The sequence below is a fragment of the Ursus maritimus genome, unplaced genomic scaffold (assembly GCF_017311325.1).
Source record: "Ursus maritimus isolate PB19 unplaced genomic scaffold, ASM1731132v1 scaffold_36, whole genome shotgun sequence".
Taxonomy (NCBI): Eukaryota; Metazoa; Chordata; class Mammalia; order Carnivora; family Ursidae; genus Ursus; species Ursus maritimus.
This window is the reverse complement of record NW_024426230.1, coordinates 2,552,215-2,572,022: the sequence shown is the minus strand read 5'-3', so window position 1 is coordinate 2,572,022 and position 19,808 is coordinate 2,552,215. Positions and strand designations below refer to the sequence as shown.

At 49.5% G+C, this 19,808-nt stretch overlaps 2 protein-coding genes across 3 annotated transcripts; both read left to right on the top strand.

The window, feature by feature from the left end:
• Positions 1–1,222: 1,222 nt before the first annotated feature.
• On the top strand, positions 1,223–3,999 carry LOC103679300 (mast cell protease 4-like). The gene is made up of 5 exons (XM_040620907.1): positions 1,223–1,274; positions 2,028–2,178; positions 2,635–2,770; positions 3,001–3,249; positions 3,685–3,999. Exons 2-5 carry the CDS (start codon positions 2,075–2,077, stop codon positions 3,826–3,828), a joined length of 633 nt encoding a protein of 210 aa, XP_040476841.1. The 5' UTR covers positions 1,223–1,274; positions 2,028–2,074; the 3' UTR covers positions 3,829–3,999.
• An 11,823-nt stretch (positions 4,000–15,822) lies between these two features.
• On the top strand, positions 15,823–18,805 carry LOC103679298 (chymase). 2 transcript variants are annotated; one of them, XM_008708813.1, is made up of 5 exons: positions 15,823–15,907; positions 16,581–16,731; positions 17,463–17,598; positions 17,824–18,078; positions 18,472–18,805. In XM_008708813.1, the coding sequence occupies exons 1-5, from the start codon at positions 15,850–15,852 to the stop codon at positions 18,613–18,615; spliced, it is 744 nt and encodes a 247-aa protein (XP_008707035.1). In that variant the 5' UTR covers positions 15,823–15,849; the 3' UTR covers positions 18,616–18,805. The 2 variants fall into 2 exon arrangements, with proteins under 2 accessions (XP_008707035.1, XP_040476840.1); XM_040620906.1 differs by lacking the exon at positions 16,581–16,731 and having other exon boundaries at positions 15,847–15,907.
• Positions 18,806–19,808: the final 1,003 nt, after the last annotated feature.

Sequence of the window (19,808 nt, the reverse complement as noted above, 5' to 3'; positions counted from 1 at the left end):
CTGTTTATTGGACTAACCCTTCCTCCCACATCCCTTGTTATTCAGATTAGTGGCATGGAAAAAGTACAAGTTTCAGAATCTGACATATGAAATTTTGGAACTTGCTGCTATGTGACACCCTGAGCCTCGCTTGAGCGCTCCATAATTGTGTATAATAATACCCAAAAGGACTATTACAAATGAGATGATGCATGTAAAGTTCTATCAGCGCCAAACGTATCACGGGTAGTCAATAAATTCTCCATTTTTCCTTCTTTCTCTCACTGCCACATTCTGTTCTACTGATTCTTTGGATTGAAGAAAGGGCTGATCTCCTAGATCAGGGGTTGGCCAACTACAGCCCTCAAGCCATACCGGCTCACCACCTGTTTTTTAAATAAAGTTTTATTGGAACACACTCACACCTATTTGTTTATATCTCGTCTATGGCTGCTGTTGTATTACAACAGAGTTGAAGAGTTACCACAGAGACAGTGGTATGACTCGCAAAGCTGAAAACACTCACTATGTGGCTATTTACAAAAAAAGTTTGCTGATCTCTGTTCTAGATTCCTACATCCCCTAAACCAACTCCCCTGGGCTGGTAAGGATATGGAGAAAAAGAAACCCTCATGTACAGTTGGTGGGAATGGAAACCACTGTGGAGAAGAGTAGGGAGTTTCCTCAGAAAATTAAAAATAGAGGGGCGCCTGGGTGGCACAGCGGTTAAGCGTCTGCCTTCGGCTCAGGGCGTGATCCCAGCGTTACGGGATCGAGCCCCACATCAGGCTCCTCCGCTATGAGCCTGCTTCTTCCTCTCCCACTCCCCCTGCTTGTGTTCCCTCTCTCGCTGGCTGTCTCTATCTCTGTCGAATAAATAAATAAAATCTTTTAAAAAAATAAATAAATAAAAAATAAAATAAAATAAAATTTTATCTACCCCCCATCTGTGCTGCTATTCTGCCTCAAGAGAGCTACATTAGACGAGAAAGGTTCATGCCTTATCCTAGTAAACAGGACTCTTGGGCTCTGACCACAGTTTCAACACCAGCAGAGAATACAAGAGGGTTGTAAGAATTTCTGATGAGGAAGATAGCAGGGCCAAAGTGAAAAACAAGAATGTGACTAAGTTGTTTCTGTGGTTTCCAGCCCTCCCCTTTCTTTTACTTCTGGGATTATAAAAGCAGGGGCAAGGGAGGGCAGGGACAGAAGCAGCTCACCATGGACACCATTACTGGGAAAATGCAGACTCTTTCTTTTGTTGGCCTTTCTCTTGCCTCCTGAAGCTGGAGCTGGTGAGTCTAGGGTGTAACTCCCTATGAAAGAAGACCTCAAATGAGGTCACAAGGTCCCACTGCAAGTATTCTAGGTCGAAATCTCCAGCTGGAAGAGTCAGACTCNNTTCCCTGCAGTTGATGATAGTTTCCCTGGGATGAGAAGTCTTGGGTGGAGAAAGAATCAGAAAACCGGCTTTGAAAGCTCCTCCTAACCTGCTTTCTTCAAAATAGCTACCATTCTCATTCACAATTCTTCTTGGTGCTTGCTGTCATGCAGAGGAGGCCAGGATAAAGACATGAAGAAATGTTTAGGGGCACGTGGGTGGCTCAGTCAGTTAAGTGTCTGTCTGCCTTTGGCTCGGGTCATGACCTCAGGGTCCTGGTATGAGCCCCATGTCCATCTGGCTCCCCACTCAGCGGGGAGTCTGCTTATCCCTCTCCCTCTGCCCCCTCCCTGCGCATGTACTCTTTTCTCTTTCTCTCTCTCTCTCTCTTAAATAAATAAAATCTTTGAAAAGGGGGGGGAGAAACTCTCAAATGACAGCTCAGAATCAAAACTAACAATCAAATTCTGACAATAGGCTGAGGGTTGGTTGATGGGGCGGATTGGCGCCAAGAAAGCAAACAGTAAGGATACATGGAGGGCTGAGCTCCATCAGAAGTAAGATAGAAGCTCTGTGGGCCCTCGGCTTCCACCTCATTTTCCTCACCCAGTGCTCTGTCTGAAGGCAAGCGAGCCTCTGTTTAGGGACCTGGGGTTCTCTGTTTCAGAGGAAATTATCAATGGCATTGAGTCTAAGCCACATTCCCGCCCCTACATGGCCCATCTGGAAATTGTCACTGACCGGGGTTACGTTGCCAGCTGTGGCGGGTTTCTCGTAAGTCAAGAATTCGTGATGACAGCTGCTCATTGTAAGGGAAGGTAAGAAACTTTGACTTATTCTCTTTTCATGTGAGGAGCTGTAGGAACCAAAGTTACACGCAGCTTCAGAGTGGCCTGAGGAGAGAGTCTTGAGCCCTGCTCATCTCAAGATGGTCAGTGATGTGTATTGCAAGGAACCAGCCCCTTCTCATTAGCCATCTCCACATCCAGAGGCCACAGCATTATTCAGGGCAGCCAGGTCCCAGCAGGCCAACGGGCCCTCTCGTCCTGCTGCCAGCTGAGTTCTCTCAGTCCCCCATAGCTTCCAGGGCCTGGCCCTTCCTGAACTGGCTTCGATCCCGGCGGGGGGGGGGAGGCACTTCTGCCCCAAGTAAGACCTGAGTTCCTCAGATGGCCCTGCACTGGGGAGGAAGAGAGCCTACTGTCTCCTTGCTCAGAATGGACCATTTCTAGGAGACCAGCACCTTCTCCTGCTTCTCTTTTCCTTCTCAACAGGAAAATTACTGTCACCCTGGGAGCTCATGACATGAAACAAGAAGAATCCACATGGCAGAAGCTAGAAGTCTCAGAACAAATCATTCACCCAAATTACAACTCGTTCACCAAACTCAATGACATCATGTTACTGAAGGTGCCATTAACCTTCCAGCATGTCTCCAAACCCCCTTCTTGAACCTTTCTCCTGACCTGAGCACTTCTCATTCTCTCTTCCAAACCATTTCCTTGAGTCCCACCCTCCCACTCCGTGTCATCACCACCCCCCTGGGGAGCAACTCTTGGCCCTGCCCAGGGAGCCCCTACCACAGCACACCCCCCACTTTCCCTGGGATGGGAGGTCCATCTACTCTCCCTCCCTCACAGCTACAAACGAGAGCCAAGCTGACCCATGCCGTGGGGACAATCTCCCTGCCCACCTGGTCTACCTTTATTCCACCTGGGAGAACGTGCAGGGCGGCCGGCTGGGGAAGAACGGGAGTGACGGAGCCGGAGTCAGATACTCTGAGAGAGGTGAAGTTGAGACTCATGGACACCAGGGCCTGCAACCACTATTTCTTTTACGACCATAACTTACAAATCTGTGTGGGCAATCCCAGGAAGACAAGATCGGCCGTACAGCTACACTTCCTCCTCACAATGCAGTCCCTGGGAGATAGCATCCTCCTGGGAGGGGGCGGGGGCGGGAAGTCCCCTAGTACAGGGACTGGTGTCTGAGTCTGTGGGTTCCTAGCAACACGGGAACTGGAATCTTCTCTCTGGGTTCCATCCTCATATACTCAAGCCCTGCCTCTAACCCTCCCTTCTAGTTGGCTGAAGAGGACTCCAGGAGAGAAAGGAAGAAACGGAAGGGACAGGATCTAGAGTGGTGGTTCCATGCCAGAGAGGAATAAGACATGAATCTCCTAACTTAGGACTCCATGAGGAGCCAGGACTCCTGATCTGACTCTGGAGTATCTTGGAGCTGGCAGGGGTGCTGATAGAACCAGGATAAGGTGACAGTAGCGGGAGGACATTCCTTGCTCATGATCTGCTTTCTCGAACCCACAGGGGGATTCTGGGGGCCCCCTGTTGTGTGCAGGGGTGGCCCAAGGTATTGTGTCTTACGGACGTGGAGATGCAAAGCCTCCAGCTGTCTTCACTCGAATCTCCCCATACGTGCCCTGGATTAATAAAATCTTGAAGAACATATAGTCACGGAAGTCTGGCCAGTCTGTGTGAGAGTCCCAAAGCCAGAGGCCTCCCTAGGCCGACCCGGCTTCCACAGAGCCTGGCCCCAGCCTCAGCTCCAGGGAGGCTCTCAGAGGCGCACAAAGCCCCTGCCAATTGTATCCCCAGCAAAGTTCAATAAACATGGCGCCTTCAGCATGTGCGTGTGAGACTCCTCTTGCCCACGGAGCTGGTCTGCTCTGATGGAGGAGTCCAGATACTCCTCTCTGGCTTGAATGAAGAATTGTTCTGGGCTCCTTTCTTGCCGGATTAATAATCTTGCCTCCTAATTACCCTGTACATTGTGTGGTGTTACAGATTACGGAAGAATCTGCACGTAGGATTTAACATCCGGAGTAATGTTGCACTAACTTACCTTCTTCCCCCTCTGCTTCGTCCTCCTCCTCTCAATTCTCCTCTTTCCCCGAAACCCGTGTCTCAGCCCCTGCGGTTCAGGGCTTAGATGCACCATAGCAAACTCCCCATGACTGTTTCTAGAAATGGCCCCAGGCAGGCCTGGCCTGTTGTTATCTTGTGTCCTTACACCCACTTCTAGCTTCTCATTACCGTCCCCCTCAATACTGGCTCTGCGGCCAGGGGAGCCTGTGCCGAGGGGGAGGGCAGGAAAGTTCCCAAGCACCAGAGCTCAGGAGGGAGGGGGGAAGGGATGACCCCTAGGAGGCCTCAGGATGAGTCTGTTTGGCACAGCGGTCAGCACAGAGCCGTACGTGGGACAGGGCCATTCTAGCTGAGGGGAGAGCCCCAAGAATATCAGTGTCAGCTTAGTCTGTGAGTTCAACAGAGCCACCCAGATTCAACTGTCATTTTCCTCCAGAAATGACACAGAGTCGCAGGTCTTCCAGAAGAAGAATATCTGAATTAGGCCAAGTTCTCCAAAGTTGCCTCGTCCAAGTGACCTACGACCCTGAACCCTATGCCCACCAGCATCTGTGCGGGGCGAGTACACCACAGCCACGCCTGCCCCACACGGGGAAACAGGGCATGAACTCCAACTCGCTCTCAGGAGCCTGCAATTCAAGGGCCATAAAAAAGAATGAGATCTTGCCACCTGCGACAACACGGATGGACCTAGAATGTATTATGCTAAGTGTGATAAGTCAGACGGAGAAAAACAAATCAAATATGATTTCACTTATATGTGGAATCTTAAAAACAAAATGAACAGACAAACAAAAAAAAGCAGACATAGACCCATAAATACAGAAACCAAACTGACAGTTGCCAGAGGGGAGTTTCGCGGGGGGATGGGCAAAATGGGTGAAGGGGAGAAGAGATCCAGGCTCCCAGTCACGGAATGAATAAGTCATGAGATTGAAAGGCACGGCACAGGGAATCTGGAGCCCTTCAGGCTGACATGAAAGAACAATAGACAGAAACTTGAAGATGTATGATGAAATAAAAAGGACTGGTGAAAAGCACTCAAAATACATAAATATAAACACAATAGCAAATAGTACAGTTTTATGATTTAAAAGAAAAATTCATTAAAAATAATAATAGACCTATGTTAATGGTCACATAATGTATAAAATATAATTTGTGATATATATGTGGTATGAATAAAACATGACTGTGAAAATATTTTAATTACCTTTTATAAAAGAAAAAAGCAGGGGTGCCTGGGTGGTTTGGTCGATTAAGTGGCCGACTCTTGGTTTCAGCTCAGGTCATGGTCTCAGGGTCTTGAGATCAAGCCTCACCTCAGGCTCCTAGAGGAGTCTGCTTGCGATTCTCTCTCTCCCTCTCCCTCTGCCCCTCCCGCAGCACTCTCTCTCTCAAATAAATAAATAAAATCTTCAAAAAAAAAAAAGAGAGAGAGAGAGAAAACCTGGAAAGATCTCAAAAAATAAAAGAACTTACGCTGGAAATAGTAATTAAAAGATGTGGTTTTTTAGGGCACCTGGATGGCTCAGTCAGTTAAGCGTCTGACTCTTGATTTCGGCTCAGGTCATGATCTCAAGGTCATGAGATCGAGCCCCCGCCTCCCCCCACCCCAGCTCCAGTGGCCCTTGTTGGGCTTCGCGCTCAGCACAGAGTCTATTTGAGATTTTCTCTCCCTCCGCCGCTCCCCACTGCTGCCATGCACTCTGTCTTTCTCTCTCTCTAAATGAAAAAATAAAATCTTTAAAAAAAAAAAGGTGTATTTTCTTCTTTTAGCCCCAAATCTCCTTTTAGATTTATATAATTAAATAATAGTTTTAAAATATGAAAGACAAGGAACAGGGACGTCATGCATAATGTTTGCTCAGGAGACCAGACCACTCCCGAATTGCTGCTAAAGCCCCACCAGCTCCGGACCCCTTGGGCAGCACGTTTTCAGGGCAGCTTCCCTTCCCAGGAAGCTGGACAACTGGAGACGTGGAGAGAGTGGTCAAGTTACCCTGCCAGCCTGGCCTCCAAGAAGTACTGTGTCCTGTGGAGACCGCAGGGAGCTGCACTGAGTCTGCAGGCTGAATTGGACCCCAAGGGGTTGACAGGCACGGACTCCAAGCACGGCCACCAGTGCCAACCGAACAAGCATCCTATGGACCCCTGCTATGGAAAGAGCAATTTGTGGCCCAGCCACGCGGAGAAGTTCAGCCCATCATTATCCCTACAGCGTTCGTTGCACAGTAGGGACGGTAGGGCCTAAGAAATGAGCCTGCCTGACGGCACCAAGAGCAATAGGAGAGTCTCAGCACCACAGGGTCAACAGGAGAAACCGTCGGATAAAGTGGTTTTGCCCCAACTCATGGGAGGAGGGCCCCCGGACAGCTGAGGGCGGCACACGGGCATTTGCCGAGGACCCGGCTTCTCCAGAGCCAGGATTGTGGGGGCCCAGGTCACAAAGCCCAACAGGAAAACATTTGCCCCTCTGACCACCCCCCCCCCCCAGTGTGAGGTCTTGCCCTGAGAACCTGGGAATTGTCTCTCCTGCACCCACAGTTCCTCTGGCACCTTCCCCGCTCACGCCGTCGTGCGCTGTGTAAGGGGTTGGCATGGGCCCACACTGAAGCGGTTGTCAGCCTGCAGGGACAGTTCATGGAAGACAAGGTCGTGCAGAAGTCAGGTGAGCCCCTAATCCAATATGGCCCGAGTCCTCCTAGCAGGAAAGACACACACAGGGAGAAGGCTTCATGAAAGCACAGACTGAATGACGCATCTGCGGGCCAAGGAACGCCAAGGATTGCCGGCTGTCACCAAAGCCAGGGAGACGCATGGGCGGGTCGCTCCTCGCAGCCCTCACAAGAAATCCACACCACCCACACCTTCACCTCAGACTTCTAGCCTCCAGAACCGTGAGCAGATACATTTCTATCGTCTTAAGCCACCTAGTTGGGGTTCTTTGTTATAGTAATTCCAGAAAATTCATACAGGAGTTAAGGCAGAGTTTTAGGAATTTAAAATTTTCTCCAAAAAAATCACCATTTACTTTATTTTTAAATTTTTTTATTTACATTCAATTTAATTAACATATAGTGTGTGATTAGTTTCGCGGTAGAATTTAGTGATTCCTCAGTTGCATATAACCCCCAGCGCTCGTTATTTCAAGTGACCTCTTTCATGCCCATCACCCAGGTACCCCATCCCCCCACTCCCCTCCCCACTATTTACTTTAATAAATCCTTTATATTAGGAGTGGGCACTAAATTCATAAAAAGCTTCGCCATTCCAACATACCAAGGGAAGAATCTGCAATGAGTGCGGTAAAGAGCTTGTTAAAACCACATTTACAGAGTGCAGCTCCAGCCTGCTTCAGAAAATTCTCTGGTTGTGTCTTTATTTTTTTTCTTTACGGTAATTAGAATAACAGGTCCAGGGTTTCACTCCCAACTTGTCCTCACCATCTGCTGTTCCCTGCTCCTGAGCCCACCCCATGGCCTGCTCTGTCTTTCAGGCCTTTCCCTGCAAGAGACCTTGCAGGGACCCTGCTGCCACCCTGCAGGAGACCTGCCTCAGAGGGAGGCACGAAAGCCATGTGGGTGCAAAATTTAAGGAGACAGTCGCTTAGGGAGGCACTTGCAGGACCGCGAGAGCGAGCATCTCCTCAACAGTATGTCCTATATGCCTCTCTTGCTGCGTCCTAGTCCCAGCCCCAGCTACCACTTTGAGAGTGGTCATGGCTTGTGGCAGTCCTCTTCTCGGCCTCTACATAGTTCAAATGAATTTTTATTCAAGATCACTGTCATATAAAGGACACTTGTGGGGGGGTTAATTTATTTATTTGAGAGAGAGGGATAGAGCACGAGCAGGGCGAGGGGCAGAGGGAGAAGTAGACTCCCTGCTGAGTGGGGAGCCCAACACAGGGCTCGATCCCGGGACCCTGGGATCATGACCTGAGCCAAAGTCGGATGCTTAACCGACTGAGCCACCCAGGTGCTCCAAGGACATTTCTATTCTTCAATCCCAAAGTGAGCGAGAGCCAAGGTTACAGATGGAGGAAAATTTAGATCCCAAGGACATACGTTTATAAAGAGCTGGCAATGGGTGAGGTTCATAATCATTCTGTGGACTTGTGATTCACCCAGAAGATCCAAAAGAAACCTAAGGTGAACTGTACCCCAGTCCTTGTAGGTCTGCAGTGTCTAGGAGTCAGCACCACATCCACGAAGAGGTCATTCACCCCAAGGCCATCCAAAATTCAAGGGCAAGAACTAACTTCTATCGGGGGCCCCTTGGTACCGTTTTACCTGCTTTGCCTCATTTAATTCTCATGACACCATATGCAAAAAAAAATATATATATATATATATATCAATCTAAATGTCATACCTTACACAAAAATTAACTCAAAATGGATTCTTAAACTAAATGTAAAACTATGAAACTTCTAGAAAATCTTCATGGTCTGAAGGTAAGCAAAAAATTCTTAGGCAAAAGCACAATCCTTAAAAGAAGGTATCAACATCTTTTGGACTCAACTAAATTTAAATCCTTTGAGCTGCGGAAGGTGTCCGTTATGAGAATGAAAGGACAAGCTACAGACTGAAAGAAAATATTTGGAAATCACAAGGCTGACAAATGACTTGTATCCAGAATGTATAAAGTACTGACAAAACTCACCAGGAGGAAAACAAAAACCCAGTTAAAATACGGACCAAAGGCATAAGCACACTTCACCCAAGAGGATTTATGGGTGGCAAATAAGCACATGAAAATGTTCAGCTTCATGGGGCGCCTGGGTGGCCCAGTCGTTAAGCGTCTGCCTTCAGCTCAGGGCGTGATCTCAGTGTTCTGGGATCGAGCCCCACGTCAGGCTCCTCCACTGGGAGCCTGCTTCTCCCTCTCCCACTCCCCCTGCTGCTGTTCCTTCTCTCGCTGTGTCTCTCTCTCTCTCTCTGTCCAATAAATAAATATAATATTTTTTAAATGTTCAACTTCATTAGCCATTAGAAAAATGCAAATTAAAAACACAATGAAACACTACTACACACCAATTAGAATGGCTAAAATTAAAAATACTAAGGGGCACCTGGGTGGCTCAGTGGGTTAAGTGTCTGCCTTCACCTCTGGTCATGATCCCAGGGTCCTGGGATCAAGCCCCGCCCCTTCACGGGTTCCCTGCTCAGCAGGGAGTCAGTTCTCCCTCTCCCCTGACCATCCCCCCCGCCCCCGTGCTCGTGCTCCCTCTCTCTCTCTCTAATAGATAGATGATAGATAGATAGATATTTTTTTAAATACTGAAAATACCCAGGGTTTGCACGGATATAGACCAACACGAGCTCTCTTCCGTTGCTGCGGGAGTGCAAAATGGTATGGCCACTTTAGAGAAGAGTTCAGCAGTTTCTTAGCAAACTAAACATACACGTATTATATGACCTAGAATCCTATGCCTGGCTGTGTATCTTACAGATATGAAAACTGAAGTTCACACAAAAACCTGTCCACAAATGTTTCTAGCGACTCTATTCACAATTACAAAACCTGGGACACGACGCAAGCGTCTTGCAGCAGAAGCAGCAGTGAAAATTCTTGGGGGCACCCGGAGGGCCGGCCGTCCCCCACGTGCTGTACACCAGGTGCCGCCGACGTCTCACGTAACTTCCCCTCCCACCTGCCCCGACAGCCTCACCGGCACCTGCCTGTAGCTGGGCAGCATCTGCCACTCAAGGAACGAAAGGAATCTCCTTGCAACTAAGAGCATAGGATGTGGAGAGCAAAGGAGACAAATGAGACACCCTCCACAAAGAATGGCGATCCCAGTAGAAGGAGGACACCAGGCCCTCTAGGACTATCGGAAGACAAGCCACTCCGAATCCAGGAGGGACACCCAGACAGCATGGCCCACAGAAAGCAGCACGGAGACTGTGAGGAGGGCTGAGCCTCTGGGCGCTGACTCTCCCATGGGCAGCAGCCACAGATTAAATGTGCATCATGCAGACCCCTGGAATGGAAAGAACAGTTGCTGCCTCTCTGGTCTCCCCCGGAGCCCACCTGGAAAAGATAAGGCCACCAGGGCCACAACGTTAATTCGGAGACGCAGAAGGTGATGGCCTGCCTGACGGATGCTGAGCGCTATGGGGGAGTGGTAGCAGCCCAGGGGCCAGACAGGAAGCGGCAAGGGAAAGGAGCTTGCCCAAACCGTGAGAGGGGGCACCCTAAGACTCTCCCTCCTCAAACACCAGCGGGTAAATGGAAAACAGACATAGCGGAAGAAAATCCAAAGAAAACCACCTTGGGTGGGGGCTGGCTCTTGCTGTGTGAGGCCATGAGACGTATTCCTCCCAACCCAAAACTTGGGGTCATCTCCCAGGACCTCACCATTCATCATACTCTGTCCACTGAAAAAATCGCACTGAGAGCAGTCATTCAAAAAGGAAGTAGTGTGTTAGGATTAGAGGTCAGGGTATAGTAGACTAAATCAGCTTATATCCTTCTAAATTACTTTGCAGATACTGAATGTAAGCTAGTAGCAGTTAAGTTCAGAAAACCTTGGCTGGGGAAGGGGGTGGGGGGAGGGGGTAACTGGTTGATGGGCATCAAGGAGGGCACGTGATGTGATGAGCACTGGGTGTTCTATCCAACTGATGGGTTATTGAACTCTACATCTAATTTAAATTTGAACTTAAATTTTAAAAAATTTGGGGGGCGCCTGGGTGACTCAGTCATTAAGCATCTGCCTTTGGCTCAGGGCGTGATCCCAGGGGGCTGGGATCGAGCCCCACATCGGGCTCCCTGCTCTGCTGGGAGCCTGCTTCTTCCTCTCCCACTCCCCCTGCTTGTGTTCCCTCTCTCGCTGGCTGTCTCTCTCTCTGTCAAATAAATAAATAAAATCTTTTTTAAAAATTTGTTTATTAAAAAAAAAAGAAAACCTTGGTTATTCGGGAACATCACCAACCGAAGGAGGCAAGCACAGCAAGCTCCAGCCTACTGCAGGAAAATGCAGCCCATGCCATAAAGGATGCCCTACTGTGCCTGCTCAGTGGCATTGCTGTGTCAGTCGGATGCAAGGTGGCACAAGCCCGGACCCTCAGCTGTCCCTCTCCATAGTAGTTCTTACAAGAGACTTCAACAGGTGCGAAGTTTACACCCGTTGTATCCCTCCATGGCAACTGGAAGGTTAAACCCATTCTCAGTCACATACTCAATCAAGAAAGATACAGCTAGGGCGCCTGGGTGGCTCAGTCGGTTAAGCGTCTGCCTTCGACTCAGGTCAGGATCCCGGGGTCCTGGGATCGAGCCCCACGTTGGGCTCCCTGTTCAGCGGGGAGTCTGCTTCTCCCTCTACCCCTCCCCCCTGCTCATGCACTCTCTCTATCTCAAATAAACAATTTTTTTAAAAAAAGAAAAGAAAAAGAAAGATACAGCTATCACTCAAAGAGCAAGGTTAAGAAACAGCCTGGTTGCTCAAAGTTCGAAGAGTGAAACAAGACTCCGTACAAAGCATAACATGACTCGAGTCCGCTACATCTGCTTCCTCTGCAACATGTTTAGGGGGATTTAGAGGAAAAGATAACTAGCCTCCATGAGGACACAGGAACCCCTTACCCATCAAATGGTTACATGGCCGCACAAGAGATAACACAAGGGGACAAAATCAGTACTTCTTAAGGACCAACCATGCGGCGTTTTTCATTTAACACCATATTGAATTCTCCAAAAGCCCTGTTTCACCTCATTCTTCCTATTTTACGGAGGTAGTAACTAAGACTGAGAACTTAAGGGACTTTCCTAAAGTGGGACAGATCGTCAAGTGGCAGAAGCGGGGTTCAAGCCTTCCCATTGGACTGCAAAGCAGGCCGCGTGCCTTTAATGTCAACATGAACAATGGCGCAGATGATAAATGTTTCAGGAACTCAGAGAAGGGATGATCCCTCGGCCTTATCGTGGCCAAGGAACACTGCCATCATTAAACGCCAGTGCTTTTATATCAGGCCCAACCCTTTCCTTCCCACTAACTGTGACTCTTAAACGAGACTGTCCAACCTCTGCTTTATTATCTTCAGCAATGGGGGAATGACTTGAGTTCCCTCCCCGCACATTCATGTTGTAACAACAGATTATTAGTAAATTCTTCCTTCTACAGACTCAATATCTTCCTCAGATGCTGTGGAATCAGATATGGAGGCCACGTAGCCGGAAACAACGTTGAACTACACCACCGGATTGTTCAACCAAGACCTCACAGCCCATGGGCTTGGCCCAGACGCTGTAGGCAACCCCAGACACCGGAACCATATCTAATTTTTCTTGCAAAACCAGACCGCTCGGCCACTCACCCTCACTAGAAAAAGTAATTCCACATGGTGCCTGCTCCCTCAGGTTACAATCCTAAATCAAATTGTACACCAACCCATCCGACTGGCAGAGTCTCGGACAAAAGATTGGGGCCTAAGTGCAAGAGAATCTGAGAAAGGAAGTTCACGGATTCCACCTTAGGAAAGCGAGAATCATGGTTAGGAATTCCCCTAATAATAGGAAGGGTGTTCAGAAGACACTAAGGGTCCACCACATACGTGGCAAATGTCCACTACGGTCCATCACTTGGCTGACCAACGTGAACACACACTCCTTCTCCATACGTAACTTTCCTAAAACAGAATGCCCTCGCGGAACATAATCCTATCTCTTGTGCAAAGGAAAATGAGGCTCGACTCCCCCCAGCACTGAAATAAGCCCGTCTCAGCACTTACTGCTTCCAGCTCCAAGTACAGGATCTCCAGGTGACACCCATTCCACCTCTAATTTAGTCAGACCCCCAAACTGATAGTCTATAAACCATGGACTAAGCCAAAGCTTCATCACCAACAGCATCCTACCTATAAAAGAGCAGAAGGAAGGCAGAGGACAAGGAAAAAGGAAATTGGTTCAAATCTGCAAATACACACATAACAGAGCAAGGAAGAAAATATGGACAGAGTGCCCTCGTTAGTTCTGAAATTGGTTCCTGACCAGAGCGGTACCTATTTCTTTCTCTCGCCCTCCGCCAGTACAGGTGAAACAAAATTGAATATTGGTGAGCCTGAGTCTTCGAGACGCTGTGGAACTATCCCTAGACTACCCACCTCTCAACTTCTCACGCGTGAGTGAAAGCTAGAAACGCTTCATTTACTCCTCTGATTTGGGGTACAACTGGGGCGGGCCCACAGGACAGGACTTCTCCAGGTCCAGATTCACCTCTGTTCTGCTGATGGTGGAATGCCCAGAGTAAAGTTGCCATCTTTATTTTTTTTTTAAGATTTTATTTATTTATTTGACAGAGATAGAGACAGCCAGCGACAGAGGGAACACAAGCAGGGGGAGTGGGAGAGGAAGAAGCAGGCTCATAGCGGAGGAGCCTGATGCGGGGCTCGATCCCAGAACGCCGGGATCACACCCTGAGCCGAAGGCAGACGCTTAACCGCTGTGCCACCCAGGCGCCCCTGGTTGCCATCTTTAGCAAGTAAAACGGAGGACTCCCAAACAAATTTGAATTTCGGATAGACAATTTCTTTTACTATGTCTCATTTAATATTGAGGCATACTTATACTAAAAAAATGATTTGTTGTTCATCTGAAATACAAATTTAACTGGGCATTCTGTATTGTTTTAATATTTATTTATTTGAGAGAGAGAGAGCGCGTGAGCAGGGGGAAGGGCAGAGGGAGAGGGAGAGGGAGAATCCTCAAGCCGACTCCCCGCTGAGCGCAGAGCCTGATGAGGGCTCAATCCCAGGACACCCCCCCCCCCAGGGCATGACCTGAGCTGAAAGACTCTACCCCATACCGACTGAGCCACCCAGACACCCCTGGGCATTCTGTATTTTGTCTGTCAGATAAAGAAAGTGAAAAAATTAGTACAGGGACTCATCAGACTCTACAAATATGTGTAAATGTAGTTATTCTAGAGAGGGTCAGAGCTGAGGACAACGGAGGACCTCACAATACTTACTAAGGAACAGATCACCCCAGTCACGAGCCCAAGCTGAGACCAACAGCATGGTAGAATGATTTGGGGAAGGTATTCTTTTCCCTGTGCTTCCCCATCTCCGAATTAAATGGCTTCTAAATCTCCAAGGGTGGGGGGGGGGTGCCTAGGTGGCTCAGTCGGTTAAGTGTCCGCCTTCGGCTCAGGTCATGATCCCAGGGTCCTGGGAGGGAGCCCCACGTTGGGTTCCCTTAGCTCATCAGGGGGCCTGCTTCTCCCTCTTCATCTGCAGCTCCCCCTGATTGTGCTCGCTCTCTCTCTGTGTGTCAAATAAATAAGTAGAATCTTTAAATAAACAAACAAACAAATAAATAAATAAATCTCCAAGAGAAATGACACGCCACCTGTTACCCAACTCTTCCCTGGACTCCCTGCTCCTCCAAATCCGGGAAGAACAACACATACGTGCTTGAAACCCAGTTATGATAGTAATGAGTCCTATGATCATATTCGTGTTAACGTGTCTGAGCCTCGATCCCACATTTGTAAAGTGACAGTAATGGTACTTCCTGAGTTGTTGTGGAATAAAAGAGTAAAACCTCAGATACTGACATCCGTGTACCTTCTATTTCCGCAAAATAAGTTTGAATTACAATGTGAGAGTAGGAAACCCCAGGCTCCCGGAGCAAACTGCTCTTCTCCATCTACGGCCCCGTGAGTGGGGCTCTGTTTCTCTGTTTCTCTGTGGTGGTAGAGCAGAGAGGGCCCTTGCTTCGGAATCAGGAAAATCTATTTCTGATCCATAAGCCTCAAAAGCCAGTCCATAAAACTGAGCTAAGAAGACCTACTTCACAGGGTCATTATGCAAATACATCTAAGAGTTGGGACAATGAAGGACGCATAGGCTCTCAAAAAATGTGGGTTCCAATCCCATTTGTTGTTGTGATAATATGTGTGAAGTCCTACGGTAGCGTCTGTTCCCTTCCCACGTCTACTCTCCATGGATCTTCTGCCAATGAACACTTGGTTCGGAGGAAGCGAGAGACCCAGATCAATGGTTTTCAGGTTGCAGGTAATCATCCTCTAAGTGGGGTGCTGTTCATATTTGAATTTGGAGTGGACCGGGATGGAATGGAACGGAAAGCACTGCACGTGTCAAGGGTAAATACTGTTTCCTGAAATTCCTGATTCATCTGGATGTGTGTGTATTTGTGCTCGTGTACTCACGCACACATGTACGTGCATTGGGTCCTTCTGCAAAATGCATTTCCTATCGTGGGCCATGAAAGTGCACATGTTTCTGGATGTTCCACGTAAGGACTCTCCCACCCATGTTTCTGAAGAGCCTTTAACAAACTGCCCTACCTGGGGAAGACATGATCCCTGCACCCCCGCTCCCCAGATAAGGCACCGTGGTTGAAGTCTCATTCTGGAAGCCAGAACTTGGAGGTCAGGCCTCCGCTTCACCTCCAGCAAAACAGAGGGTAACTCGGAGGGAACTTCTGATCTGAAAGACTGCCAGCCTAGGATGGGAGAAGAAACCATGCCCACGCAGTTCCTGTGGTTACCAGCCCAGCCCTGCGGTCACTGCTGGGGTTATAAAACCCAAGACCGGAAAATAGAAGCAGCATCTGCCCCGGGGCAGGGTCTCTGAGAAGATGCATCGTCCTCCTCTCGCCCTGCTGCTCCTTCTCCTATGCCGCCGAGCTGAAGCTGGTGAGTGTCGGGGTCCTTCCCTCTGGAAGTGGCAGGATCAGCCCCCAAAACAAAGTTTAGTCTGAATAGAGCTGACTCTTAAGCAAGGTCACAGGAGCTCTCTGCAGGACTGCAGACTGAAGTTCCAGCTGCAATGTGCCCACCCAATCTCTGCAGCCTATGGTAGTTCCCAGGGACAAGGGACCCCACTGACCAGGGAAAGCCCACCGCATGTGGGAGGAAGAGGGGCATCTTCTCATGCTACAATGGGAGATACTGTGTAGAAGGTCCTATGTTCTCTTCATCCTCTGAGCTTTGGGGCTACATTTTACCTTGTAATGTGGCCATTCTGTGACGCTGCTCACGACCTCTGGAGAAGGTCAAGCCAGGAACCTGGAGAGCCTGTCCTGCACGGTGACAGAGGGGCATTAAGGCACGGGCAGTATGGGAGTGGGGGGGAAACAGAGGTGACAAATGCCTGAACGGCATCTGCGGCCGGATTGGCTGTTACACCTGGAAGAAGGAATGAGAATTCATACGGGAGGCTGTGGCTGGGAAGACCAGATACCAGAGCCTCCTGAGGGGGACGATGGGCAGAGTACAAGGTGAGGATGAGAGTCAAGAGAAGCCCTTCCCAACTTTAGCCCAGCCTATGCATTCTCTGTGTTCAGGCCCTGGGGGCTCTCTGTTCCAGGGGAGATCATCGGGGGCACAGAGTGCAAGCCACACTCCCGCCCTTACATGGCCCACCTGGAGATCCTCACTCCCCAGAATCACCTGGTATCTTGTGGTGGTTTCCTGATAAGACGGAACTTCGTGCTGACAGCTGCCCACTGTGCAGGAAGGTGACACAACAGAGTCCTGTTTAACTCCCGAGGGAGATAAACAGCCAGGGTAGCAGTCAGGGACTCATGCTTGCGCAGCCAGAGGAGGGGTCCCCGGACTGGGAGAGGCAAGACTTGAATTTAAGGAAATTGGTCCCATAATTGATGAATGCCCTGATCTTCAATCACTGTGAGCTCGGCAGCCCTACAAAGGAAAAAGGAGGCCCTATCCAAGTGTCCTTCCTCTGAAAGTAGCTCCCCTCTCCCCGACCCCAATATATGAGATATGTGACTTTCAGGGACCCACCCAGTTTTCCAGGCCACTTCCACTCTGCCCTTTCCAAGAACACTGGCCTTTAGTTCTCAGGGACTTGACCCATCCTTTCCAGCAGAGGCAGAGAACAGGGTCTACCAGGGACTCCACCACCTCCCCCCTTCCTTTGGTATCTCTGGCTCCAGAGGGCTGGCCCTCATCTAGGGCTCCCCGAATTAGCAAGTGCTAACCCTGCCCCCTGGATCCTCCATGACCAGCTCAGTCCCCAGCAATTCCCAAGGGTCCTGGAAATTGCCCCCGTTCCCTGAGTGAAACTTGAGCTCCCCAAATGCCACAAGTGGCCCAGGAAAAGGGAGGTGGGTAGAGTCCAGTAACCCCTGTGATAGACTCCAGTTCCCTTTCCTCAGAGTGGACACATCCCAGGAGAAACCGTAGACTATCACTGTTTCTCCTTGTCCTTCCTTCTCCCTCACCACAGGTTCATAACGGTCACCCTCGGAGCCCATAACATACGAAAGAAAGAAGACACATGGCAGAAGCTTGAGGTCATAAAACAATTTCCTCACCCAAAATACGATGACCTTACTACTCGCCATGACATCATGCTACTGAAGGTGATGCTTCTTTTTCCCCCTTCTCCACTTCCTGTTCTCTTAGTTTTCTCCTTCAGGTCCCCATTGCCCTGAAATTTCCCCAACCTGCCTCCGGACTCCAACCCCACCAAGTTACCCCACTGGGTGTAGTTCTAATGTGAAACCGTTTGCGCTGTCCTCCCCTGATTTTCTCCAGCTACCCCGTCACCCTTTTCTAGCCCTGACAGCCCGTCATGCCCTTCACAGTTGAAGGAGAAAGCCAACCTGACCCTGGCCGTGGGGACACTCCCCCTTCCACCCCAGTTCAACTTCGTCCTACCTGGGAGAATGTGCCGGGTAGCTGGCTGGGGAAGAAGACAGGTGCACGGAGAAGGCTCTGACACTCTGCAAGAGGTGAAGCTGAGGCTCATGGATCCCCAGGCCTGTAGACACTACTTAGCTTTTGACCACAACCTCCAGCTGTGTGTTGGCAATCCCAGGAAGAGAAAAACTGCATTTAAGGTGATTCTCCAACACGGGTTCTTTTCCACAAATCACTGTTTGGGGTCCAGAACGTCTCATGGAAGGAGATGGGGTGGGAAGACTGTCAGCCAGTGACAGGGTTTCAGATCATAGGCCGAAGGAACTGGAATTGGCCCTTTGCACATCTATCCCACCCCCCATGCAGTCTCTGACCATCCCCCCCAGGCTGCTGCACAGCTCACGTGGCGTGGCAAGAAGGAAAGGGAAAGGGGGCATCATACCAAGATGTAGAACCCCATGAGAAGCCAGGGCTGCTGGGTCTGACCCAAGGTCTCCCTTGACTCAGAGCTGGGACCCACAGGCAGTAGTGGATGACTTCCCTGCTCACCTTCTGTGCTCTCTCTTTCTCCCCTCTCTCCCTCTGCCCCACAGGGAGATTCAGGGGGCCCTCTTCTGTGTGCTGGGGTGGCCCAGGGCATTGTCTCCTATGGACAGAAGAATGCAAAGCCCCCTGCTGTCTTCACCCGAATCTCGCACTACCGGCTCTGGATCAATGAGGTCCTGAAGGAGAATTAAGCCTGGCTGGATCCTGGGCCAGCCCAAGGGGAAATCTGGAACCAGACCTGAGCAGGCTCTCTGTACCACTTACTCCAGTGCTGCCTCTGGTCTCTGCTGAGGCCCCGCCACATCCCTCAGACCTGAGTGGTCTCCTCCAAGTCACAGAGTCCTCAGTAAACCTCAATAAAGACCCAGCTTCCAGACTTGAGCATGTGTCCTCCCTCTGACACTCCCTTCTCCTGGCACAGAGCAACCGGCCCCCAGCCTAGGCAGCCTACAAGCTTTGGAAGGTGTGGGGGTATGGGGGCGGGTGAGTGTGAGAGAGACAGAGACAGAGAGGAAATAATGAAGAAAAATTAGGGAAAGAAAGAAGACAGAGGGAACCCCTGGAGAGGCAGGATCGGTATTTCTGAATTAAACAAGATGTTACACCAGATCCTTGCCGTAATCATCAACTCTATACCTACCAATCCAGATTTATCTCTAGTAATATTCAGAATCACTAAGAACAGTGTGAATCACAAGCAATGACGTCAGATGTTTAGAGCATCCCTGACCTCTCCCCATGAGGTGCCAGGATTAGCACTCATCTCCACTAAGTTATGCCAACCAGAAGTGTCTCAGGGCATTGCCAGGTGGTCCCCAAGGGGGCAGGGGAGCAGGAATCATCCTCAGTGAGAACCACCGGTTTAAATATGCGATCTAGGGAAGGCAGGTGGTGCCACATAGGGCTCTCCTCACAGTCCACCTGGATAAGAGAAGGTCTACCATCTGTGGACCTTCAATCAGAGATGCAAAGAAGATTGTCTCTCACTCCCTGCTAAAAAAACAGAGAGCTGGAGCAGATAAGAGGAGGGATAGCATCACAAGGTCTGCGTGAGCAACACCCAGCCACAAGGGCTGCACCCAAACCAGTCGGAAGTCAAAAGCCTAGAGTCTACCCAACACAAGGTCTTACCAGTTGAGGAACTGGCCAGGGGAAAGAAGTCAGGGCAGGAGGATGGAGACGGGTATAACGGGAGCCTGCTCTCCTGGCTTCTGAGGGTATAGTGAGTCCCTGCCCCAGGGAAACTCTTTCTAGCAATTCGTCTTTAAGACATAATCAGGGATAATGTCTTACACAAAGATTCATGAATGAAGATTTTCACCTCAGCATCGTTAATAATTGGAAAATTGGAATCCCAGCCACGGAACAAAGTTTAGATGGTAAA